At 43.5% G+C, this 26,891-nt stretch overlaps 1 protein-coding gene across 1 annotated transcript in view; it reads left to right on the forward strand.

The window, feature by feature from the left end:
• Nucleotides 1-1,443: 1,443 nt before the first annotated feature.
• LOC139422915 (protocadherin-1-like) overlaps nt 1,444-26,891 on the forward strand; it is a 152,911-nt gene continuing 127,463 nt past the window's right edge. The window contains exons 1-3 of the mRNA XM_071174385.1: nt 1,444-2,088; nt 13,255-14,076; nt 14,619-16,805. Of these exons, the coding sequence (XP_071030486.1) occupies nt 13,270-14,076; nt 14,619-16,805 (2,994 nt within the window). The 5' untranslated portion in view covers nt 1,444-2,088; nt 13,255-13,269. The remainder of the gene's footprint in view (nt 2,089-13,254; nt 14,077-14,618; nt 16,806-26,891) is intronic.

Raw genomic sequence — 26,891 nt, forward strand, 5'->3', positions numbered from 1 at the left:
ATACAAAACACCCTCATCAACAGGTGGACACACATGACTGGATGGCAACTATTTTACATTGGGAAAGTGAGAGATCACCAGGCAGGACCTATCATGTCCACCCACAGGTGTTTCTGCTCATTAACGTAACCTATATGTGTCTGTCCTTCTCCAGAGGTCGTCACCACCAGCAAATGTTTGGGGGCTTGGAGTCAGACATGCAAATGTTTTAAGAATAACCGTGTGAGAGTCAGACATTATTTAAGACCTGAATTTTGGCAACATGTCACTTCTGACCCCTCCGGTGTGCGTGGGTGGAAGCTTTGCCGCGATTGGCTGCGAGCCGCTGTGCGTTTGAGTGGCAGCCCCTAATGAGTACCCTGGAGAGGTAACCCAACAGCGGTTTGTTTGCAGCTAATGAGAGACTGGAGGAGGAGTGTCGATCAGAGATGTGAACTCTGATAAAGGCTGCTTTTACCAGGGGTGGAAAGAGGGGAAATAATGTTTCCTCCAGAGTAAGACGTTCAGGACTCTCCTTTGTGTCAGAGCATTGTGTTTGACTCATTGTTCCTGGGCCACTGCTTATGCTCAGCAGCTATGATCACTGGTGTCAGTGGCAAGGAAGGAGTGTGGGGGGAGGACTTGGAGGCTGGGCTGTTGAGAGAGACATGATTTATAGCCCAAGGCAATGTTATTTAACTAAACCCACCTGCATCTTTTAATTGATAACTCACAGTATTAGGAGTTTGTGAGGTTCAGCAATGCAATGGTTGGTTAAGAACCTGTTCCAAATTGTCTGTTCACAGAGACCACTGATGTGCTACCCTTTCATCAAATGGGGACTAGGAGACACGTGACTGGGCTATAGATATACTGCCCCAATGAATCATCAAATCAAATATAGATTCCATGTGTACAGTAGCCTGCCTATTTTCTATTATTTTGGACAAGATGGCAGCATGGTATATAAATTCTGTTTCTCCCTATAAACTAGTCACCTCAGGGTGGCGCCAAAAGAGCAAAAAGCACCCCTTGTGCTTTTCTCTGTTGAATTGGATTCCATTACACTCAAACTAATGCCAAAAGCTGATAAATTGAATATATCAACAAGTAAATAATCACATATGTGAGTAGAGGTTTTTAGAAGTTTGTGAAAAACATTTATCATGAGGTTATTGACGCATGACATCACACCTGGAACCTATCCATCTAGAAACACCCTTCTGGAGATGGAATATATAACAAATAACTTATGAGCCTAAAATAATAATTCATTTCAGCAACCCTTTGTTTTAACATATAGCCTAGTGTGGAAGTTCCAACATTATGATTTCGGTAGTTGATAAAATCCCAGTGTAAGTCTCAAGTCATTGTCCAGTGTTCAGCCTGTGGCATAAAGTGATGTGGATGAGAAGTTGCTGAGGCTGAGAGCGGTTCCGTGACTGGAGCTCCACCTCCTCCTACGCTCTGATGCGCGGTCTAGAGAGCAGAGCAAGTGGTGAAAAATGATCCCAACTTGCTTTCTCATAGCAAACGTGCTTCGTTTTGGCTACTCCTCTCGGCGACATATTCCGTTCTGTGATGAAGACAAATTAGTGACATTTTATACGCGTTTTAAAATATCGTTGAATCTGTATTTCGCAATGGTTGAGAAACTTGTACCTTCGTCAAAGATGAGCGCATATCTTCGTTAAAAGGTGCATTTTTTTTTAGAGTAGAGAAAAGCAATTGAACGTCACGGCCAGAATCCCAAAGAGTTCATTACTATTGACTATTAATAAAACGAAATAAATATATTGATAGCTTGATTTGTGGTCTTTTCCTCGGTCAGAAAAATAGCGGGTTTTTTGCCAGTGGTAACATTGATGGCTGCATAATGACATGGGAATGAATTCCTCGAATTTAAATGACAAGTTATCTATGGTCCTAATGGATTTTCTCTCAACTGGGGATTTTTCTTCGTGATACAGTATTTGAAATCATTAATTGAGACTGAGGTTTGAGGGTTAGATACCTGCCTCTCGGACTACAGAAGGAAAAACAAACCCAGGCAAGATTTGTGTTACGCGGAAGACCACCGGGGAAGAGGATCCTAAGTCTTTGGCAAAGGTAAATATATTTGCATAAAACCAGAATAATGCCATCCATGAGAAATGCTTGTGCAGTATGGCATGTTTAAGCTAAAAGTCAGCCGTTCTTTCTCTATTTCTAAATGGATTATTATGTTAAGATCATTAATGGCTGTAGGCATAATTGCTAATACATTTGTTTTTAGGTCAGCATCTGTGTTATGTCCAAAAACCAAATAACCAAATACTGGTAAACAACCTAGTTCTATACAGATAAGGCTACAGTCAGTCACTAAATAACCTAGTGTACATGTTTACACATTAAAAGATTGATAATGCAAACCACTCCCCATTAGTTCGTTTCCCAAGAATCTGATTAAGCAGGTGCAAGAGCTTGAATCAGACACTTGTGTGACTAAAAGCCCTTATAGGTATGGAGTCATCACTCTACCCCCCCATCCCCCACCCCCCACACCCCCCTCTCACTTCCCGCAGTGAGGGCAAGAGATCTCCTATCGGGTCAGCTCTCTGCAAATACTGACCAGACATACAGACCATATTCGTTTAACATCGCCTATCAAGATAACCAGCGCACATATTAAAACTAATTTTAACAATAAAGTATTTGTTATACATGACTCAAGACGCAGCTTTTCAGTGCATCATTTTATTTTACAGAGACTGGAAGCATTTCATTAGTGATTCACACCTATGCTCTGTCCATACTGTACCTTCATATGGGCTACCCCTCCCACATATATTGACCAACAATACACATGGGCAGAGTATGGGTAAGGATTTTTTCTCTTGGTGATTAGCTAATACATTATTGTTGTCTTGTCAATAGGCATATACAGTCTATAGGCTGGCTACTCAAATCAATATAATGTGTATAAACTAGCTCTACAGGAATTAGTTTAGTCAGAGAATCTAAGGCTGTGTTTACACAGGCAGCCCAATTCTGATCTTCCGGTAATTGGTCTTAGATCTTTTCACAATATATTTTTCAGAGCTGTGATTGGGGGGGGGGGGGGGGGGGACAGGGACAGGGAGCCCAATTTAAGATATTTGTTTGAACTAATTGGTCATTTGACCAATCTGATCAGTACTGAAAAATATCAATATTGGTCCCGTACACAGATTCGCAGATGTTATTGTAGGTGGCGTGAAATGCTTGTGTTTCTAGCTCCAACAGTGCAGCAATACACAAATCTGAGTCAGGCATCCCAGAGTCACCTCTTCACCGTTGATGTTGAGACTGGTGTTTTGTGGATAATATTTAATGAAGCTGCCAGTTGAGGACTTGTGTGGCGTCTGTTTCTCAATCAAGAGACTCTAATGTACTTGTCCTCTTGCTCAGTTGTGCACAGGGGCCTCCCACTCCTCTTTCTACTCTGGTTAGAGCCAGTTTGCACTGTTCTGTTAAGGGAGTAGTACAACGCGTTGTTTGAGATCTTCAGTTTCTTGGCAATTTCTCGCATATAATAGCCTTCCTTTCTCAGAACAAGAATAGACTGACAAGTTTCAGAAGAAAGTCTTTGTTTCTGGCCATTTTGAGCCTGTAATTGAACCCACAAATGCTGATGCTCAACTAGTCTGAAGAAGGCCAGTTTTATTGCTTCTTTAATCAGGACAACAGTTTTCTGCTGTGCTTATCAGGATATGGTAAGAGCCAGATGCAGACCGTGTCGAAGTAACAATATTTATTACAGCAACAGAGGCAAAGGAACACAACGGAAGGCAGGCTCAGGGTCAGTTCAGGCAGAGATCGGAAATCCATATAAGGGCAAAGGTACAGGACGGCAGGTAGGGTCAGGGGCAGGCAGAATGTTCAGGGTCAGGAAAAGGGTCAATAACCAGGAGGGTGAGAAAAAGAGTCTGGTAAAAGACAGGTGCTGACAGAACAAACGCTGGTAAGCTTGAGAAACAAGACGAACTGGGAACAGACAAACCGATAACACAGGTCTAAATAAACAGGAGATAATGGGGAAGATGGGCGACACCTGGAGGGCGGTGGAGACAATCGCAAAGATTGGTGAAACAGATCAGGGCGTGACAGTGCTAACATAATTGCAAAACGGTTTTCTAAAGATCAATTAGCCTTTAGAAATTATGAACTTGGATTAGCTAACACAACGTGCATTGGAACACAGGAGTGATGGTTGCTGATATTGGGCCTGTGTTGATATTCCATAAAGAATCTGCCGTTTTCAGCTACAATAGTAATTTATAACATTAACGATGTCCACACTGTATTCAAGGACATTTCTAGGTGACCCCCAACTTTTGAATGGTAGTGTAGGTGTGTGAGTGTGCGTTTATATATATATATATATATATATATATACATATATATATACATATATACATATATATATATATATATATATATATATATAGCAAACAAAGAAACGTCCCTTTTTCAGGACCCTGTCTTTCAAAGACAATTTGTTAAAATCCAAATAACTTCGCAGATCTTCATTGTAAACGGTTTAAACACTGTTTCCCATACTTGTTCAATGAACCATAAACAATTAACCTCTTGCGACGAGCAAACCGTATCCGGGAGCGTAATCATAGCCTCAAACGCATTAGCATAACGCAGCGGACATAAATACCCCTAGAAACTTTTCCTATTCATGAAAATCGCAAATGAAATGAAATAAATATATTCAAACACAAGCTTAGCCTTTTGTTAACAACACTGTCATCTCAGATTTTCAAAATATGCGTTACAGCCAACGCTAGACAAGCATTTGTGTAAGTTTATCATGGCATAATGCTATGCTAGCTCTAATATGCTAGCTCTGCTTCAGATGCTTTCACTCAGGAGACTCCCAGTTAGATAGCAAATGTTCCTTTTTTCCAAAAAGGTTATTATTTTTTTTTTATTTGCTCCATAATATCGACAGAAACACGGCAAACGTTGTTTAGGATCCATCCTCAAGGTGTTTTAAACATATATATTCGATAATATATCCTTCGAGGCAATTGGTTTCTCATAAGAAGCGATTGGAAAAATGGCTACCTCAGTATTTTACACAAGATTTTCTGCGGGAGACTCCATGTGACCACATGCTATATATGGTCCCTTACAGCCATTCTTCAATGGAAATGCCTAAAAAGACTTCACAATGCTGTAGACACCTTGGGGAATACGTGGAAAACGTAAGCTCATTCGTAGCTCATTCACAGCCACATAAGGAGTCATTGGCATGAGGCGGTTTCAAAAAATGCGGCACTTCCTGGTTGGATTTTTATCTGGGTTTCGCCTGTAACATCAGTTCTGTGGCACTCACAGACAATATCTTTGTAGTTTTGGAAACGTCAGAGTGTTTTCTTTCCAAAGCTGTCAATTGTATGCATAGTCAAGCATCTTTTCGTGACAAAATATCTTGTTTAAAACGGGAACGTTTTTCATCCAAAATGTTTAATAGCGCCCCCTAATGCATAACTGGTTTTAATGAACATGCATCTGTGAAACAGTCGTTAAGACACTAACAGCTTACAGACAGTAGGCACTTAAGGTCACAGTTATGAACACTTAGGATACTAAAGATGCCTTTCTACTGACTCTGAAAAACACCAAAAGAAAGATGCCCATGGTCCCTGCTAATCTGTTTGAACGTGCCTTAGGCATGCTGCAAGGAGGCATGAGGACTGCAGATGTGGCAAGGCAATAAATTGCAATGACCATACTGTGAGATGCCTAACACAGTGCTACAGGGAGACAGGACGGACAGCTGATCATCCTCGCAGTGTTAGACCACGTATGACAACACCTGCTCAGGATCGGTACATCCGAACATCACACCTGCGGGACAGGTACAAGATGGCAACAACAACTGCCGAGTTACACTAGGAATGCACAATACCTCCATCAGTGCTCAGACTGTCCTCAATAGGATGAGGGAGGGTGCACTGAGGGATTGTAGGCCTGTTGTAAGGCAGATCCTCATCAGATATCACCGGCAACAATGTCGCCTATGGGCACAAATACACCGTCGATGGACCAGACAGGACCGGCAAAAAGTGCTCTTCAATGATGAGTCGCACTTTTGTCTCACCAGGGGTGATTGTCGAATCTGTGTTTATTGTCAAAGGAATGAGCGTTACACCGAGGCCTGTACTCATGTGGTACCCTTCCTGCATGCTCATCCTGACATGACCCTCCAGCATGACATTGCCACCAGCCATACTGCTCGTTCTGTGTGTGATTTCCTGCAAGACAGGAATATCAGTGTTCTGCCATGGCCAGCGAAGAACCCCGATCTCAATCCCATTGAGCACATCTGGGACCTGTTGGATCCGAGGGTGAGGGCTAGGGCCATTCCCCCCAGAAATGTCCGGGAAATTGCAGGTGCCTTGGTGGAAGAGTGGGGTAACATCTCACAGCAAGAACTGGCAAATCTGGTGCAGTCCATGAGGAGGAGATGCACTGCAGTACCTAATGCAGCTGTTGACCACACGAGATACTGACTGTTACTTTTGATTTTGACCCCCTCCTTTGTTCAGGGACACATTATTCCATTTCTGTTAGTCACATGTCTGTGGAACTTGCTCAGTTTGTCTCAGTTGTATAATCTTGTTATGTTCATACACATATTTACATATATTTACGTTTGCTGAAAATAAATGCAGTTGACAGTGAGAGGACGTTTCTTTAAAAAAAATTTTTAAACATTTTCATTTCACCTTTATTTAACCAGGTAGGCTAGTTGAGAACAAGTTCTCATTTACAACTTTGACCTGGCCAAGATAACGCAAAGCAGTGTGACACAGACAACAACACAGAGTTACACAATGGAGTAAACTATAAACATGGAGTAAACATGGAGTTTATAGTTTACATGGAGTAAACTATAAACAAGCCAATAACACAATAAACAAGTCAATGACACAGTAGAAAAAAGTCTATATACAGTCTATATACAGTGTGTGCAAAAGGCATGAGTTAGGCAATAAATAGGTAATAGGAGCGAATAATTACAATTTAGCAGATTAACACTGGAGTGATAAATGAGCAGATGATGTGCAAGTGGAGAGAGATACTGGTGTGAAAAAGAGCAGAAAAGTAAATAAAATAAAAACAGTATGGGGATGAGGTAGGTAGAATGGGTGGGCTATTTACAGATGGAATATGTACAGCTGCAGCGATCGGTTAGCTGCTCAAATAGTTGATGTTTGAAGTTGGTGAGGGAAATAAAAGTCTCCAACTTCAGGGATTTTTGCAATTCGTTCCAGTCACTGGCAGCAGAGAACTGGAAGGAAAGGTGGCCAAATTAGGTGTTGCCTTTGGGAATGATCAGTGAGATGTACCTGCTGGAACGTGTGATACGGGTGGGTGTTGTTATCGTGACCAGTGAACTGAGATAAGGCAGAGCTTTACCTAGCATAGACTTATAGATGACCTGGAGCCAGTGGGTCTGGTGACGAATATGTGGCGAGGGCCAGCCGCCTAGAGCATACTGGTTGCAGTGGTGGGTGGTATAAGGTGATTTGGTAACACAATGGATGGCACTGTGATAGACTGCATCCAGTTTGCTGAGTAGAGTGTTGGAAGCTATTTTGTAGATGACATCGCCGAAGTCGAGGATCGGTAGGATAGTCAGTTTTACTAGGGTAAGTTTGGCGGCGTGAGTGAAGGCTTTGTTGCGAAATAGAAAGTCGATTCTAGATTTGATTTTGGATTGGAGATGTTTAATATGAGTCTGGAAGGAGAGTTTACCATCTAGCCAGACACCCATGTATTTATAGTTGTCCACATCCAATGTGGTGATGCTAGTTGGGCGGGCGGGTGCGGGCAGCGAACGGTTGAAAAGCATGCATTTGGTTTTACTAGCATTTAAGAGCAGTTGGAGGCCACGGAAGGAGTGTTTTATGGCATTGAAGCTCAGTTTTGCTGAGTTTATATATGTATGCTGTATTTATATTTTATGATCAAAAGTATGTGGACATCTGCTTGTCGAACATCTCATTCCAAAATCATGGGTATTAATATGGAGTTGGTTCCCACTTTGCTGCTATAACAGCCTCCACTCTTCTGGGAAAGCTTTCCACTAGAGCAATAGTGGCATCTGGCGCTGATGTTGGGGGATTAGGCCTGGCTCGCTTTTGGCTGTGCAGCCCAGCCTAGTTCTTCCACACCGATCTCGACAAATAATTTCTGTTTGGACCTCGCTTTGTGCACAGGGTGCATTATCATGCTGAAACAGGAAAGGGCCTTCCCCAAACTGTTGCCACAAAGTTGGAAGCATAGAATCATATAGAATGTCATTGTATGCTGAAGCATTAAGATTTCCCTTCACTGGAACTAAGGGGCCTAGCCCGAATCATGAAACACAGCCCCACTCTGGGCTGAGAGAGAAAAATCTGGACCAGGGGACACCACCCAGTCTCTGACCATCGGTTATTGGGTCGTTCTTTGCCGTGGCTTAGAAAAGACGTACACACTTGTCAGATGAGCTGATAAAGTTCTGTGTTTGTGTACATATTATATGTGAGGTATGGGTATAGCTTGAGGCTAAAGCCAGGGTTTTCATCGTCGGCCATTCAAACCTGTTGATTCAATCAGACTGCCATTCTCCTGATGTGTTATCTTCAGCCATTGATTCATCAAATGTTTTAGCATTTCCATCCATCCCAAAAGCAACACTGAACTAAAGTACATATTTATATGTCAGACAGTAAGTCTTGAAAGGCTTTGCGGGACGAAGGCTTACCATATAAAAACAAACTCAATTTGACATGCTTATTAATGATTTAATTCAATCGTTCAATGATTGATTTACTCAACTTTGAGCTACACACATTCTTATAATTCAGTACTGTGTGTTTGTGACAGAGTGATTTAAACTCTACTATTTCTAAGGTAACAGGGTGATTTAAAGAGAAATGTGTTGCCATGTGGTATAAAGCCAAGGAATGAAAACCGTTAGTTCCATAGCAATATAGGCCTACTGTATATTTGGAATGCAATCATTGTGAAGCAGAGGAATGATGAGTCAGTTAATGATGCATAGCTGGTGAGGCTCATCCCATAACCTGTTGATGATCATGATCTTTCAGTGAACAGGCTGTGGGGGGAAGAGAAAAGGTCACTGCCACACGGAAGACAGATGTCACCTGAATGGCTTGTACAAGCTGTTGATAAAAGCTGCTCGTGTTGCAGCTGATAATGAAAATAGCTGACAAACATCAGGATAAGATCATTTTCATGTCTATAATTTTTCACTGCATGCCGAAGGTTATAATCTCTATGGCATTTTGATGAATGGAGAGACATGATTTCAGAGAACAACTCAACACACAGAATCCTTGGGTTGCTTTTCTGACCCAGTAATGGCTATTGCTATGGTTGAAATTATTCAACATGGTCTGAGTAGCTGATATTCTTCTTCAAATATTTTGTCTCACTCAATATGATAGAAATCCACTTTTAAACAGATTCTGAACTCTGGGACTATGTTTTATTAATATTTACTTGTAAAACAGCTGGAACTGCATGAGTAATTTAATATCACAATTTCATGAGATTTTGTTTATTTATGTTCTTTGGTGAATATCACACAAGCCATTTCCCTCATTACCCGCTCTGGCTTTTCCACAATTCCAGTGCTGTTGAACTCACCCTCTGTTGAAGGGATGCTCCCAATTTGAAGTGCTGCGGCCCTCAAAAGCACGCTTCATTGCAGTCCAGGTTGAGTTGTAATTGTGTTTCTGCTCTTATCTGTTATATGAAAGCGTATAGACTCTTATCTGAAATGGAAACTAGGCTTAGACTCTTCAGTGGAGTAGAGTCCACTCATAGGTGTGAGTAAACTATGTTTGTTACTTGGTGTAGCCTATAGCCTCTAATCTGGAATTGAGGATTCCATAGACTATCTGACAATGAATGTGTGACTATAATCCGAGTTGCTACTGTCCACACACTCATACAGAATACAATGTTTGTGTACCTGATCTGGAGTAGAGACTGTTGAAAGACTATTGTTGTAATTATCTCCTTGTAAGTGATGATGTGATCACTTCTAATGAGTGTTTGGAGAGTCTCTTATCTAAAGGGAAGTGTGGTTGGTGCTTTATTAAGGATACTTTAAATTACCTCTTAGAGACATTCATTCACTGTATGGAGACTCCTGACACTTATTGGGGGTGGGTATTATAGGATTTAGCTTAATTTAGAGGGTAGTATTTATAGTAGGGGGGTAGTATTTAATTTATTATTTATTTATTTTAGCTTCTAGTATTTTGGATCTCTTTGGATCTGTTTTAGACAAGTCATCCAAGAAGCTTTTGAATTATTATCACGTTAGTTAATACAGTACTGTCGTTCTGGATATTAGGCCTATTGTTTGCAAATGGATGGCTGACTTGGAGGACGATGAGGCTTGTTTATGATTACTATTAGGTCTATCTACAAAAGGCATAGAGGCCATATTGTTTAGATCTTTCTAGTACAGTAGCTCAGTTCACTGCAGCTCTCATCATGCTCCTTAGTAAAGTAAACGGACGGTGGGACGAACGGAGACCGATCCACAGCCCCCTCCCCGATTTCATCGTTGGGGACAACAATTTTTAAGGAGATATTGTATGGGATCAGAACTTTTGAACTTGTTGACTGTCTTTATCATCGAGGGTGGATATGGAGGATGATAATGCACTTTAGATTACCTAGCTCTCTTTGTCTTTAAATTTGTCTCCACATTGTCAGCGCATGGTCTATATCAGGCTAGAAAAGTAATATATTCTCTGATCTCCTCCGATTAAATTTTTATGTTACATCTCAATAGATTGCAACATATTTAGTTTGTGTGTAGTTGTAGTCTATGGTTTAAAAAATGGTGCTTTACATTGTACTTTCTAATCATGCTTTTACCTCACAAGCTATCATTCAATCCACATTGATTGGAGGCTGCCCTGCAAATGTAAAAAGGGACACATCAATAACTAAGCAATTAGCGCATCAATAACCTGCACTTCCAATCTTATTGGATCCAGAAGAATTGGATATCTAATTGGATTTCTATACATGCTTGTGTTTTGCTGTTTAGTTTGAACACGTATTTGCTTTGCTCTGCTTTGGAACAATGTTACATGCACGGAGGTGTAGAATTCTGACATATACTGCTAGAACTCTCACACAGAAAATAATTAAAGTCTAAAGTTTGCAGCCCCCAAAAATAGTGAATTCTTTAGTTTGGAGAATATGGATCAAAGCAGAAGTTAAACTAGTGGGTAGTGATTAATGAGGAGGCATGGCAGGTTAGAAATAAAACATGAACATTACAATGTGTAAATTAGGCCATAACAGCAGAGTAGGATGGATTTCTCATCAGCTCTAAAGTAAAGCTGTATTTTGTGATAAGGCGTAGGCCAGGCCTGCTAATCTGCAACATGTTCCACATGAAGCCAAACAATGGTGTGCGGCTGCCTCTGGGAGACTCTGGGTGCTGCACCTGGAGTCTTGGGTGGAACAGACCTCTCTAGTATCGCTCTAGTATTCGATCAGTCCAATTCTGAAGCTTTCAGTCTCGTCGTTACATCACGTCTTCGAGGTTAAGAAACATAATGTGTGTTTTTTTTCCAACGGTGTTGGATCTATTCTGTGGTGTTGGGTCCACAAGCTGCTTCTGTACACATTTAATGATGTCTAGGAAACTCTCTAACCTTGAACCATCACACTCTTCTAGCTCTTTAAGGCTCGTGCATTGGATCTGCATTGTATTGTACAGCTGCTGTAATGTACACTGGGCCTCTTTCACTTTACTTACTTTCACTTCTGTGTAAGCTCTGGAAATCAAATATGTATTACATATGTTTTCAATACAGGCTTTTGTCATTTTTGATATCCTCAGCACTGTGCTGAAGATCTGTCTTAGTGAATGAAAACAGTATCAAACTGCTGCAATAGCTACATTTTCAATGGGTTTAATTAATGTGGCAAAAATTAAGGAGGGGAAATCATCTGAAATTCTGAGCTGCTGTTACAGTGGGGCAAAAAAGTATTTAGTCAGCCACCAATTGTGCAAGTTCTCCCACTTAAAAAGACGAGAGAGGCCTGTAATTTTCATCATAGGTACACTTCAACTATGACAGACAAAATGAGGAGAAAAAAATCCAGAAAATCACATTGTAGGATTTGTAATTAATTTATTTGCAAATTATGGTTTTCACGCACTGTTGCTGGTATTTTGGCCCATTCCTCCATGCAGATCTCCTCTAGAGCAGTGATGTTTAGGGGCTGTTGCTGGGCAACACAGACTTTCAACTCCCTCCAAAGATTTTCTATGGGGTTGAGATCTAGAGACTGGCTAGGCCACTCCAGGGCCTTGAAATGCTTCTTACGAAGCCACTCCTTCGTTGCCCGGGCGGTGTGTTTGGGATCATTGTCATGCTGAAAGACCCAGCCACGTTTCATCTTCAATGCCCTTGCTGATGGAAGGAGGAAGCGGAGGGATCAGCGAGCGGAGCGGGGTCTACGTCCTGAACTGGAGCCGCCACCGAGGTTAGATGCCCACCCGGACCCTCTCCCATGGAGTCAGGTTTTGCGGCCTGAGTCCGCACCTTTGGGGGGGATACTGTCACGCCCTGACCTTAGAAAGCCTTTTTATTTCTCTATTTGGTTAGGTCGGGGTGTGATTTGTGTGGGCATTCTAGTTTTTCTATTTCTTTGTTGGCCGGGAATGGTTCCCAATCAGAGGCAGCTGTCTATCGTTGTCTCTGATTGGGGATCATACTTAGGGAGCCTTTTTTCCCACCTTAGTTTGTGGGATCTTGTTTTTGTGTAGTGCCTGTGAGCACTCCAGTCGTTACGTCTCGTTTGCTGTTTATTATTTTTGTTGGTGAGTTTCATTTTAATAAACATGTGGAACTCTATGCACGCTGCTCCTTGGTCCGCTCATTTCAACGAACGTGACAGCTCCTTGCTCTCTTTTTGTTCCCAGTACAGCACTAAGATGAGGAGAAAATCTCCAACATCTGAACCATTGTGTTTCAATAACTGCAAAGATTTGCATTTTGGAAAAGGCCCTGTTATATATACACTTTTGAGAGTCAAACATTTTTACAGTGACAATATTGCTTGGGAGAAAACATGTTGTACTGCATGTATAACTGTTGTTTTCAGAGCACATTAAATATATCTGATAATCCCTTAAACCCAAGTCAAAATTGAAGTGTTATTTTTTTCCCTCTTTCTTTGCAGGATAGTAATCTGGTGATGGACTTCATGGAACTGCACATGGGAGCGGTTTTGTTGTGGGTCCTGGTGTTGGATTTCTGTGGTTGGGCTGAGGCTGGTATCCTGTACCGTGTCCAGGAGGAGCAGCCGCCCAGCACGCTGATAGGCAGCCTGGCATCAGACCAGGGCCTGCCAGACTCTGGTCACCTTTACAAGCTAGAGGTGGGTGCTCCATACCTGCGTGTAGATGGGAAGACAGGGGACATCTTTACCACAGAAATTCCCATAGACAGGGAGACACTGAGAGCCTGCCGCAGCATGGTCAGGGGCAAACCCTGCTTCCTGGAGTTTGAAGTGTCTGTCACAGACCTGATCCACAACCAGAGCCCCAGGCTCATCGAGGGTCGCATCGAGGTCCAGGACATCAACGACAACACTCCGCAATTCCCCTCCCCCGTGCTCACCATCTCTGTCCCAGAAAACACCCACATGGGGGCGCTGTTCTCCATCCCCCTCGCCACAGACAGGGACTCGGAGAGGAACAGGGTGGCCGACTACGCCCTAACCGCGGGGCCAGATGCAGCGACTCTCTTTGGCCTGCAAGTGGCAGAGGACAGGGGAGAGAAGCTGCCCCAACTCATCGTCCTGGGAAGTCTGGACCGGGAGCTCAAGGACAGTTACGACCTGAACATTAAGGCTGTGGATGGAGGTAACCCCCAGCGCTACAGCAGTGCCTTGCTGAGAGTGGTGGTTGCTGACGCAAACGACAATGCGCCAAAGTTTGACAAGGCCACATATGAGGCTGAAGTGTCAGAAAACAGCCCTGTGGGACATTCCGTGTTGCAGGTAAAACGTTTAAATCTTGCAGAGTGATCAGTGTGTTGTGTACGCTACTGCATAGATTTATACAACTCTTACTATGAGAAGACATAGTGGTTTGTATATCCACAACTCTGGAATGTAGTGCTGGGTTTCTAAGCTTTACCATGATGAAATGCCTGAATTTACATGTTCTCAGAATGGCATCTTATTGAACTGTTGCCAAAAGCAGCAGAGGCAATTTATTGAAAGTTTTTTGAACAAGTAGCCCACTCAGGAAATGTTCTTCCTGAGTGGGTGTTTTGGTTTATAGTTTTTGAGCTGAAAAAACCCTCAGTTGACATTTGCATCCTTTACAAGCATGTGTCTCTGAAGCTGAGATGGTGTGTTTACATATTATGGCAAAATATTTTTAATATGCACATTTAGACGCCCTTATCTCCCACCTGCTGTAAGCTAACTTCAATGACAAACCTAAACCCCTTACCCATACCTCCATTTGCTAACATAATCCCTGAATTCTTACCCTTATTCCAATGTTTTACATAATCCCTTGTCTCTGATTGCAGGTGAAAGCCAATGACTCTGACATGGGCCCCAATGGAGAGATAGAGTATACGCTACACCAGGCATTAGACCCAGTGCCAAAACTCCTGCGAATTGATTGTTCCACTGGCATCATCTATGTCAAAGGGCCTTTGGATCGGGAAGAAATCAGCGATTTGACATTCTACGTAGTGGCCAGAGACAAAGGTCCCCAACCCAAAAGTTCCAAGACCTTTGTTACTATCGAGGTGACTGACCAGAACGACAATTCCCCTGCTGTGGAGATCCGTGGGATCGGCCTGGTGAGCCACAGTGACGGCGTGGCCAACATATCAGAGGACATGCCCGTGGGCACGGCGGTGGCCTTGGTCCAGGTGTCTGATAGGGATGAGGGGGAGAATGCAGTGGTCACCTGTGTGGTGGCAGGGGACGTGCCTTTCCAGCTGCGCCCGGCCAGTGAATCGTCCACTGACAACAAGAGAAAATATTTCCTGCAGACCACCACCCTTCTGGACTATGAGAAGGTAAGGGAATACCGTGTGGAGATTGTGGCTGTTGATTCTGGCAATCCAGCTCTCTCCAGTACTAACTCATTAAAGGTGCAGGTGACTGATGTTAATGACAACTCCCCAGTGTTTTCCCTGACCCTGTTCGAGGTGAACTTTACAGAGGAGAACCAGCCAGGGGACAAGGTTGTGGACGTGGTTGCGACAGACCCTGACAGCGGCACTAATGCAGAGCTTGTCTATAGCATCGTAGCAGACACATCTACTAGAGGCCTGTTTGAGATTGACCCTGACTCAGGGGAGGTGAGGGCACAAAGCCCTCTGGACAGAGAACATAGAGCGCATTATGAGTTCAGGGTCACCGCAGCCGATAAAGGCTCCCCCAGTCACAGAGGAACAGCCACGGTCGTGGTAAATGTCCTGGACCGCAATGACAACGACCCTAAGTTCATGCTGAGTGGCTACAGTTTCTCTGTTCTGGAGAACATGCCCCCACTCAGCGCTGTTGGGATGGTGACGGTGCTGGACATAGATCAGGGAGAGAACGCAAGAGTGCAGCTCTCTGTGGAGCCAGACGGAGGAAGGTTTGTGGTTCAGAACGGAACAGGAACCATCCTGTCCAGCATCTCCTTTGACCGGGAAAAGGAGAGCAGCTTCAGCTTCCGTCTGAAGGCCGTGGATGGGGGAGAGCCTCCCAGGTCCTCCTATGTAGGCGTTACCATCAATGTCCTGGATGAAAACGACAATGATCCTGTGGTCACCAAGCCCTCCAACTCCTCCTTCAGACACCTGTCCCCTCTAGGTTCCCCAGACAGCCTTGTGGAGCTAGTGGAAGCTGAAGACCTGGACACTGGGCCCAATGCAGAGCTGGTCTTCAGCATCACTGGTGGAAACCCTTATGAACTCTTCAGCATCTCCTCCACTACTGGGGAGATCACCCTGGCCAAGGAGCTGACCCAGAAACATGGTGGGCTCCATCGACTGGTGGTTAGGGTGAGTGACAGAGGCAAGCCTACACGCCACACTACTGCCCTGGTGCACATCTTTGTCAATGAGACCATCTCTAATGTCAGCCTGGTGGAGGCACTGGTGGGACACAGTCTCTACACGCCTCTGGAGACAGACATCGCTGGTGACCCTGACTACGGCCTTGCCGCCCAGCGCAGTAACATCCTGTATGGCAGCCTGGCTGGAGTGGCAGGCGTTGTCATGGTGATTGTGGTGGTGGTGTTTATCCGCCACCGCATTCAGAGTGAGACGAAGAGTGGCTACCAGGCTGGCAAGAAGGAGACCAAGGACCTTTACACCCCCAAGCAGGGGCCCAAGAACGGCAAAGGCAAGAAGGGCAGGAAAGGAAAGCCCTCTAAGTCCCCCAAGCCCTTGGGAGAAGAGGAAGAGGTCAGCCTCCAGAAGAGTCTCAAGTTCAACCTGGATGGGGTCAACGACAGCCCCAGGATCCACCTGCCCCTGACATATCCCCCAGGTAGCCCTGACCTGGGCAGACACTACCGCTCCAACTCTCCCCTGCCTTCCATCCAGCTGCAGGCCCAGTCGCCGTCGGCCTCCCAGAAGCATCATGTGGTCCAGGACCTCCCTGCCACTAACACCTTCGTAGGGATTGGAGGAGATGACAACTCAACAGGTTCAGACCAGTACTCGGATTATAGCTACAAGGCCAGCCAGCCAAAGTACAACAGCAAACAGGTAAGAGTCAGTTTATTTATTATTGTCTCTGACAATGGTAGGAGGTAGTGTGTTGTTAGTGGAACGGCTGTGATATTTAAGGCTATTGATGGGGGTCTTAAGCTTGGAAATTCCAGCAGAAAAATTATCAAGCAGTACTTTCAGAATGCTCTTGGCTGCCTACTTTTTACCGCTTGATTTACACACACAATCAGTACTTCAAAAAGGCTTTAGCAATTAGGATAATGTACATTCACTTTCAGGGAGAAAGGGCACAAGAAATAGCTTTTGGTCTCTTTTAGGGAGGTGGAGCGGAGCCTGCCTCTCCTGCCTCTTCTCTCCCCTTTTCCCCTGGATTCATTAAGCTAGCTGGTGAACAGAGGAGGTGAGGAATAGGGCGAGGTCCATGTCTGAGTGACTTACTCTTACATTTCTGCCTGACCTCGTGCCCTGCAGACCATACAGGTCATATGTTCTTATCTTCACACTGCACTTATCTTCACACTTCACACTGCACTCCGCCTAGGCTAGGCTCTGACCCTTCTACCATTGCCATGGAAACATAAATATTAATTGGCTCAGAGAGGATTAGAATGCAAAAATACATTAGGGACAGTATGTCTGTCCTTGTGCATACTGTATGTACTGATTGTGTGCGTCTCTGCAAGTCTATTAGCTTAACCTACATGGTACAGTATGTTCAAGAATTGATCCTATTGTTAAGGGGAAATGGGTGACTGGGCTCTTTATATGTGTGTGACACTCTAGCCCAGTCAGTTACCACTGGTTGGCTAGTGGCTGGTTGGTAGTTTCAGCAGATGTTGTCTGACAGTTTGGCCGATTGCAAGCCCCTGTGGGTGAAGAGAGTTAGAAGAGAGAACAGCCACCCACTGTCACCACTGTGTCAGTGATGGACAGCATATGTGAGCAAAGTGACAATGGAATGCAGCCCAGCAGTGGGTTTGTTTGTTTGGGTCTATGTGAGTATGTCTGTGTCGAGGTAGGTTTTGGGTATATCTGAGGAAATTAATGTCTAGTCCAGCTACACGCTACTGCTACTGTGTTTTGTGCACCTGTGTATCACGCTAGCCTCTCCATCTCGGTGTTTGTGTTTCTCTGCGTGACTGTGTATAGTGTTTCGAGATGTGTGTGATTTGATTGACAGGTGGCTTTAAAAACACGGACAGATGATGAAACTCATGTGACATACCTTAGCAGATGTTACCTCCATGTATGGCATCCCCATTCACATCAGGAAGAACAGATTTACCCAAATAAATAATTAAGTCGCTGCCTAGTGGAGTGACAAGTGTGGTGTGGAGAGCTTACTCTAGTCATCCAGGCTGCTCTCAACAATGGCTCACATTTTCAGTGGAGATGTGCTCAGGTGTCTGAGCTTCTCAAATATTTTGGCAGTGTTGAATGTAAGCACACTGGTGCTGCCATTCTCTGTCAGCACATATTTATATCTCTGGTGGTTTCACCTCTTCTCTATTTAACTACAAAACTGGATGCAGGGCAAGCATGTTTGACATGGAGGATGATATCTAAGAGTAAACAACCACTTAATTTTCCAGTGACATGATCTGAAGCCTATACAGAGCTGTGTGAGTGAGTGAGATGTTACCGCAAGGTGGGATCTTACGGTTGGGTTGAGGGATATGCATCTATGGGTTTTCCCAACACGCTCTCCCTCATTCCAAATGTGTGAAATTACGTGGTGGTTAACGGGGAGACCACTAGCTCACATTGAGCCCAGAGTGTTGATAATTAGCCCAAAAATCTGACATCTTTTTTTTCAAATAGCATTTTAATGATGTGTCCCTCCTCCGTAGGAGCGAAATAACCAGTGTGAGAGATATTAGCACACAGAGAAAGATCAAGGGAAAGGCCTTCCCAGTTCATTTGTAAGTGGGCGTGAGGAGCGCTTGTGAAGCTGTAAATCTGTACTTAAATTAAATCCACGCAATTAAAATGCCTTATTAGTCAGACATAGCTAAATGTTGTCCCCCTGTGGGGCTCCGCCATCATCTCGGCCACTGCAGCGGGCAGCTCCCTAACTCCATCTTCAGCCAACCTGAAGGATTCTCAGAGAGGATTCAGGGCTAGCCTTAATTAACCCTACTTTATTATTAAACTGGCCATGCACTGGGTGTACTCTAGGCATCCCTGTGAGCTAGGATTACCCCAGTTTAAGTTCGCTATCTGAGAGGTGAATAGATGCATTTCAAGGGGCGAGGCCAGGAGCAGAATCTCCTCTCCATCTCCTCAGATGTTTTACAATGCCGTCACGCCTACTACTCTGTTTATCACTTTCTCTCTTTCTGAGACCACAGAAACTCTCAGTTCAGAGCAAAATCATGCCATCCATGATGTAGACTTTCCCTCTCTTCTGCTCTCTCTTACTCTCTCTTACTCTCTCTTTCGCTCTGTTTACACCCCCCCACCCTCTCTCTCGATCCATCCATCTGGATAGCACCCTTATCAGACACACACAGTGCAGAGACATCTTCTACTATCTGATTCAAAACACTACCAGACATTTCCCACTAACATCCTATGTAGCAGGAAACAATGTAGAATTAGGAGGAAGTATTTCATAGCAGACCAAGACCCTAATTTACCCTGAGTGGAAAGACGGATCAATTGTCAGCAAATATTTTGTTAGTAGATACTGGAGAGAGATGTCCCAGTGAGGGAAATTCACCAGGTAATGAGTCATTCTAATACACCTGGAGCCACAGCAAGCCTCCCACTGGGGTGATCGAGTCAACACAGTGAGGACAAGGAGGAAAGCAGAGAAGCAAACGACTTCAATTAGCACACTGACTCTAATGAAATTGAGGGTCTTCGAACCGGGACATAGGGATTGATTTAATTGACATAGCATTCTTAGAATAGTCGAGGCTTGCCATCTGACCTGGTTGGCCTTGCATTAAGGGATTGGCAAATGTGGATGACCTCAGAGATTGACTTGCCGGGGATGGTTGGTCTCAGAGACCCTATATTGGGTGTGAATGGTGAGAATGTAAAGTGAAATCACAGTGCACTCTGCACTGCCGCTATGTTGAAGTGGGCAATTTACAACTAACTTTCCTTTGATTACCTGTTATGAGAGATTACAGCTGGAGACCAAGTGAGGCTCCCAGGGAACATTCAAACCCACAGCCTAGCCAGAGCAAATGTACAAACAGGTTGTCATGGTAACTAATATGTGGCACCTGTACACAGGAAAAATGACGATGATAATGATCTTCATCCCCAATGTGCCCCCTTATAATATGACTCCCTTTTCCCCATGTTGATTGGATCAAATTACCTGGCAATGCAGGCAGAATAATATTAGAAAGTGACACTCTCCCAGCATCTATCTGAAACTAAAGTAAAGCTAAGCCTTTGGTTGCCTATGTTCCATTCTCATTTCTCTGCAGGCAGATGCTTTCTGTGGGCTGCCCATGGTCAGATTCCCACTTTTATGTAAAAATACAAAGAGAAGCTCCTTTAGGTAAAACTCTGTGGAGGCTCAGGTCCCTGATGGCATTGCCTTTAGCTCAGATATTTTATCACCACACATCCCAGCCTCCTTACCTTCTGCCAGGCGGATTAGTGCTTTTATCAATAAGCAGCTTAGCGCCAAAGCGTCCCTCAATAATGTACCACGGTATTTTCTCTCCTGCTGGTTTAACTTCTAGACTCCTCTCTCGTCCCCATCTCTCTCTATCTTCCTCTCTTTCTCTTGCACTCTTCCTTCTCTCTCTTCCTTAGTTTTTCTAACTCTGAATATTGTTCATTCTCCTCTCGTCTGTAACTTGGAGCAGTATGAAATCTGTGTATTGTGTAACTAAGCTAATTTTCAAAAGAGAACTGTTTTCTTAAGGCCAGATAGCTATCGTGTTTACTTAGTCAGTGAACGCGCTCCCATCTCTGCAGTGAGGGAATTGAAAAAGATAAAAACCCAGACTAGACTGTCTCTAACCAAGCATCAGGATGGTGCATGCCAATGGAAACATGCAGAACCTCCAGAATGTTTAACATTGCAGAGGTGTTTTATCCCTTGTACACAGAGAGAGTGATGGAGAGGGAGAGAGGGGGGGGGTATGTGATGAGATGAGGGGTGAATGAGTGAGAGGTGAAAAAAGGAAGAAATAGGGAAGGGTGTGTATTTGTCTACAGGTCATATTAGGAACCCAGACAGAGACAGAAAAGTGGGGAATTGAACAACAGACCCGTCAGACATGTAACCCCATTAGAGGTCCTGTATAGAGCACCATAAAATCCATTTAGACCCATTAGGAAAGTATACAGTCACACATACACCTTGAAGGCCACTCAGCCACAGAGGTGCCCAGTTACACAGATTCAATCAAGCTTAGTTATTTAATTGTAGATTTAAATGTCATATTTTGCATAATACCCAAGTCAGCATAAGGCTATATTTCACTGGAAATCCAATGGATTTTATTCATTATGCTGTGATATCTGATTACATGAGGCTCATTTTAATACATATGTATTAATATGATAATACCAATTCATACAGTGTTTCAATAAGTTAGCCAGGACATGGATTGTTGGCAGTAATTGTTGTGATGTAGATTTTATTGGTAACCGTTATGCACATGACTGATTAGTTTTCTCATGTGTTTACAGTGTTTTTATCTCTGAAGTTGATTCCATATTCTTCATTAAGGCTGATTTGCTTTCATGAGGTCTGGGCTTGGCAGCAACTTCGGATATATGAGATGCCCGTAGTAAAACGTCATGTAACCAAGAAAGAAATGCCCAACATTAAAGATGAATGACATGAATAATGTAATATACTCTGACTTAAAAGCAGAACAGAATGCATCAGAAATAGTGTATTGTGTGCTTGTCCTGAAGTTTACCCCACTTAACTGCACTCCAACATACAGCACCTCCACTAGCATCTCCTCTAGCACCTCCTCTCTGTACTCATTTCTGGGGGAACACTGTATGCAGCTGTGAGGGCTCTGATTCTCGAGTGATTAGTGCAATGCTAATTACGTTTCATGAGTTTGACCCAAATCTTTGAAAGGCAGACGTGTTTTAGGCAGCGATTGGGAATTTCTAAATCCAAAATAGCTGATTCCCTGACTTGGCCGTAAATGATTGTTTCCTGGTGCATCGCTGTGGATAATGATCCACTTTTCAAAATCACCCAAAAGCCCTGAAAAAACCCCACTCTTCAATAAGTAATTGCATAATTTAATTTCCCTTGCTGACCAATGCTGGCTGACATGAGAAGTGATCATTATTTCTTTCTGTGTCTTCGCCACACTAGGGACCAAAGATACTAAAACATTTCATAAATATTGAACCCTGCTGGCTCTTGGGTTGCTGCAAAATGATGTTCACTGCTGTTTCATGTTGGCCCTGAAGAACATGACTTAATAGCATAAATCTTTGAAAATGGGATGATAGGGAAGAACTTAGCATCTATGACAATGGGAATTGTTCTGATGGCTTGGCCTGCCTGTATCAGTCATACACAACTTTGTTGAACTCAATATGTTCCAGCATGACAGATGAAAAGAATCCTTGGAATAGATGAAGACAAAACCTTCAATGCTCAGCTTTAATGGCCTATGCGACCAAGCATTTAATTGTGTTTCTTAGTCAAAAGGACAGTTTATTGTGCATGCTGCTCTGAGACATGTTAATGTATTTCAATCTCTTTCGGCTTATAACGCATGAGAGTGGCTCTGAATGTATTTGTTTAGCCTACGGTGAAATGTAATGATCAGCGCATGTATTTTAATTAAAGGTGTTGGCTAATATTCCTCAGGCTAGGGCCTGTAGGGCATGCAGGTGTTATCAGGGTGCTCCAACTCAGTCTTGATTAACCTTCTGAAGATATCTGTCCGTTGCTTAATTGGTATGCAGCAGAATCATGATTATATTGGGGAATACTGATTTACTGTAGGTATGATGAATAGCTTGTGCCTGAAGTCTTTAACATTTCTCAATGTTAACGATTTTTCTCAATGTTATGGTTTCATCTCAATATCATGTTTGGAAATCCTTTTAATACAGTATGAAGTCATTATTTTATGTTATTAATGCATTTCTTCTCTCTACCAAATAGAGCTCCTTTCACTCTATTGACATTACCAAACCATTACCTACTCAGATGTTTGTGCTTTAGGCCTACAGAGAGATTATTATGTTCATGGTGGTTTTACACTGTTATCTCCACACAGGGCAAATGGAGAGGGAGAAGATCAGATATGAGTGGGTTTGGGTGTGAGAGAGAGATGGAAGAAACACCAGTGTTAATTATCTATTTAAAAACACCTGTCTGGATGATGAAATCCAATTAAAGTGCTTTAAATCAAGCAAGAATTTTATAAATACTGTAGTATGTGAGGCGATAAGGAGATAGGATTGAATGGGAGAGACAGGCATGAGATGGGTAATTTGCCTCAGTGTCTCTGTCTATTGCTGGTAAAATACTCTTCCTCTTCCGCTCTCCCACCGTAGGACCAGCTCTCCCACTCTCCCACTGTAGGACCAGCTCTCCCACTCTCCCACTGTAGGACCAGCTCTCCCACTCTCCCACTGTAGGACCAGCTCTCCCACTCTCCCACTGTAGGACCAGCTCTCCCACTCTCTCACCGTAGGACCGGCTCTCCCACTCTCCCACTGTAGGACCGGCTCTCCCACTGTAGGACCAGCTCTCCCACTCTCTCACCGTAGGACCAGCTCTCCCACTCTCACCGTAGGACCAGCTCTCCCACTCTCCCACTGTTGGACCAGCTCTCCCACTCTCTCACCATAAGACCAGCTCTCCCACACTCTCACCGTAGGACCAGCTCTCCCACTCTCTCACCGTAGGACCAGCTCTCCCACTCTCTCACCGTAGGACCAGCTCTCCCACTCTCTCACCGTAGGACCAGCTCTCCCACTCTCTCACCGTAGGACCAGCTCTCCCACTCTCTCACCGTAGGACCAGCTCTCCCACTCTCCCACTGTTGGACCAGCTCTCCCACTCTCTCACCGTAGGACCTCCCACTCTCTCACCGTAGGACCAGCTCTCCCACTCTCTCACCGTAGGACCAGCTCTCCCACTCTCCCACTGTTGGACCAGCTCTTGGCTGGAGGAGACCACTATAGAGGACCCAACACAAACACATAACCTCTAATAATACACATACTATAAATCATAATACAAATATTACCCTAGTTGTTTAATTGCTCAGGAGACATCATTATCCAGCATGGCTGAATAACATATCTCTGGGTTTTACATATTACACAGTTGAGTGCACACCACAGACAATTCAGGTTAATTACCGTCGCTCAAGGATACACAGTGGTGTCCCCATCTGAGGATTGAACCTGCAGCCTCCAGCTCTTAAGTCTGGTTGCCACATATGCCATGCCAAATAGTTTTTTTCTCTGCTTCGAAACAGAGGACGCAGACTACACCATTCACTACATGGAGGTGGTCGCAGGCGACTCTCAGCCAATAAATGAGTTTGTCCAATTCTGCCTGCGATGCATCAGGAGTGCTATGTCAGCATCCACTCTGCTCCTGGACCAGGGATACATACAGGGAGGAGGGAAGGGGGGCCATGGGTGCACTGGGCAAACGGAACCGCTGTTTTTCCATCATATTAGCTACAGCTTCACCAAAGCAAAACGTCCATTTATCCTCTCCAACCTCCATCTTTTTTTCATTAGGGCATTCAGGCTTTGTAAGAATTAATGAGATTATATGGACGTACTTTATTATCAAACACTTAACAAACACACTCCAATATGATAATTCTGTCAATTACGTTTTTATATTTGTGTTCTAAATGAGATTTCAATAGCATTGCTTAGCGGTAAAGTATTTTTTTTTACGTGGAACGAGGCTAAACAATTCTAGGACTTTCCATTCTGGATATATGCCTATATACTGTACTGAGTGTCGTTACAATACTGTGTCCATGCAAGCAGAAAGAATACTGTGTGTACAAAATGAACTGTAGCTCAGGGTGGATCCTCATCTTCAGTTCTGGAATGAGGGGCAAGTGTAGGGAGAAAGGGAGGTGGATGGATGGACGGGAGGATGGTTGGATGGAGTGGAGGGTGGATGGAGTGTGTGGGGGGGGGGGGGGGGCAGGGCCTGTCCTCGCTTTTATGAAGGAGAAGCAAACCAATCTGACAGTGACAAATGAACCATCTCCTCTCCCCCAACTGCCAGCCTCATCCCTCTCAACCTCCTCCATCACCCTTATAATCTTTCTTTCCTCCCTCCCTGACTCTTATATCCACTATCCACCTGTCCTAGATACTGTATACTCCTTTCTTTCCACTTCTCTCTTGCTTTTACTCTCTTTCATTTACTCTCTCGCTCCTGCTTCTGCTCTTTCTCTCTCTTTCTTTTAGCCTCCCTCTCTCCTCTAACTTGCTCTCATTCTCCCTTCTCCTTCCTTGTTGTATAAGCACAGGAAGCTTTTGCCATGGAAAAGGTCTGTACATGATATATATATATATTATTCCCGTGTGACTAGCCTAATATTCGAGCTACTAATACAATTTAAATCCCATAGATTGCCTAGGGCTGTATCACAACTTGTATTGCATTTCAATAGTATGGTTACAGTCTAGTGCTATTTGACTAAAGGCAGGATAAAAGGTATATTTCATCTGTGATTATTGTTGAGCTTTAATCATCGTCCTGCTTCTCTAATAGACTTTCTTTGCTTGAGTGTTGAAATGGGATGCCAGGCAGAGAAGGCAATTAATTGCTTGGCTTCCTTTGCTGTTGTTCTTTCAGCCCTGTTGTTCTGTGTATTGGGCTGAAGCCTGATAAGGGAGAGAGCAGCAGGGCCACCGTGATATGCTGTGGAGCTGTCTGTCTTAATCTTCCCAGATCCACCATGCCCATGCTAATACAGCAGCTCCAGTCTGCTGAAGACTACCCATTGTTAGGCAATAGTAAGAGGACTATAAAATCCAATATGATCAACACAATAGAGTAGAGCAGTTACAGTACAGCCTGTACAAAGCCTACACATTCTTGTTCATAAATGGAATACAGCGAGCAGGCAACTGATTGAGTTTATTATAATGCAAATTGTAGGGTCTATACTGCAATAGTATACCATGCAGTGCAGTGCATACAAGATGAATGCAAATCTATCAGAATTGCCAGAGAAACTATTGCGTATACAGTATAATGAAATCCGAGTAAAGAAGTGTATGTATCAATCAACATATGGTCAAAACTACAAAGATTATAAAGATGGATCACCGGCCCAGTATGGACTTTCATTTAGAGAAGGGTCCGTTGTGGGCAATGGAAGACATGACAGATATCACGCGAATATTGTTTACCAATTCTAGTGCAATTTAGCAAGGCTGATTAAAAAAAAATATTTAAAAAATAAACCGTATTTGCTTCCTACTTTTACATTGCACAGTCAATATTATGCAGCTCTCAATTTACTCATTTGTTGAACTCAGTGTTTTTTGTATTTGCTATTGGCAACCGTTTCCATGTAAACCAACATTATCTTGACATGCCTACCGATTTAGAAATCAGATTTTATCTTTCGCCTCGCCTTCTTGTATTCATGTCAGTGTAAACAAAGCACTCCCAGCGAAGACTGAGATGGTGCACCATAGGATTTTTTGCTCTCTCAACAAAATGATTATCAGAAACTGCAGGAAATCTCCCTGGGACGGATTGTCTCTGATCTGCAGCCATATGAAATGTCACCTGAGATTTGATAAGTATTATATGAAGCAGCCAGTCCCCTTTGGAGATTTCCACTGAGCCACAACATAGTGTCTGCTATTGTTCTGCTGATAGAATTGTGCCTTTCTGTGTGTCATTGTGTGATAAAGCTCATTATTATCCCTGGAGATGATTGTCACCCTCTATTGATACATTACTGAAGGCCTCATTATGCTGTTTAACTGTTGGCAGAAAAGCTATGGAACATGTTGACAGGGTTCATATATCTCATTCATACAGATCATTCATTACAGGTCACGGAACGGTTCAATTTTGTGCAAAGTTGTCAAGGCAAAGGGTGTCTACTTTAAAGAATCGCAAATATAAAATATATTTGTCATGTACTGTCATGTTGT

The sequence above is a fragment of the Oncorhynchus clarkii genome, chromosome 12, assembly GCF_045791955.1.
Source record: "Oncorhynchus clarkii lewisi isolate Uvic-CL-2024 chromosome 12, UVic_Ocla_1.0, whole genome shotgun sequence".
NCBI classification, from domain to species: Eukaryota; Metazoa; Chordata; class Actinopteri; order Salmoniformes; family Salmonidae; genus Oncorhynchus; species Oncorhynchus clarkii.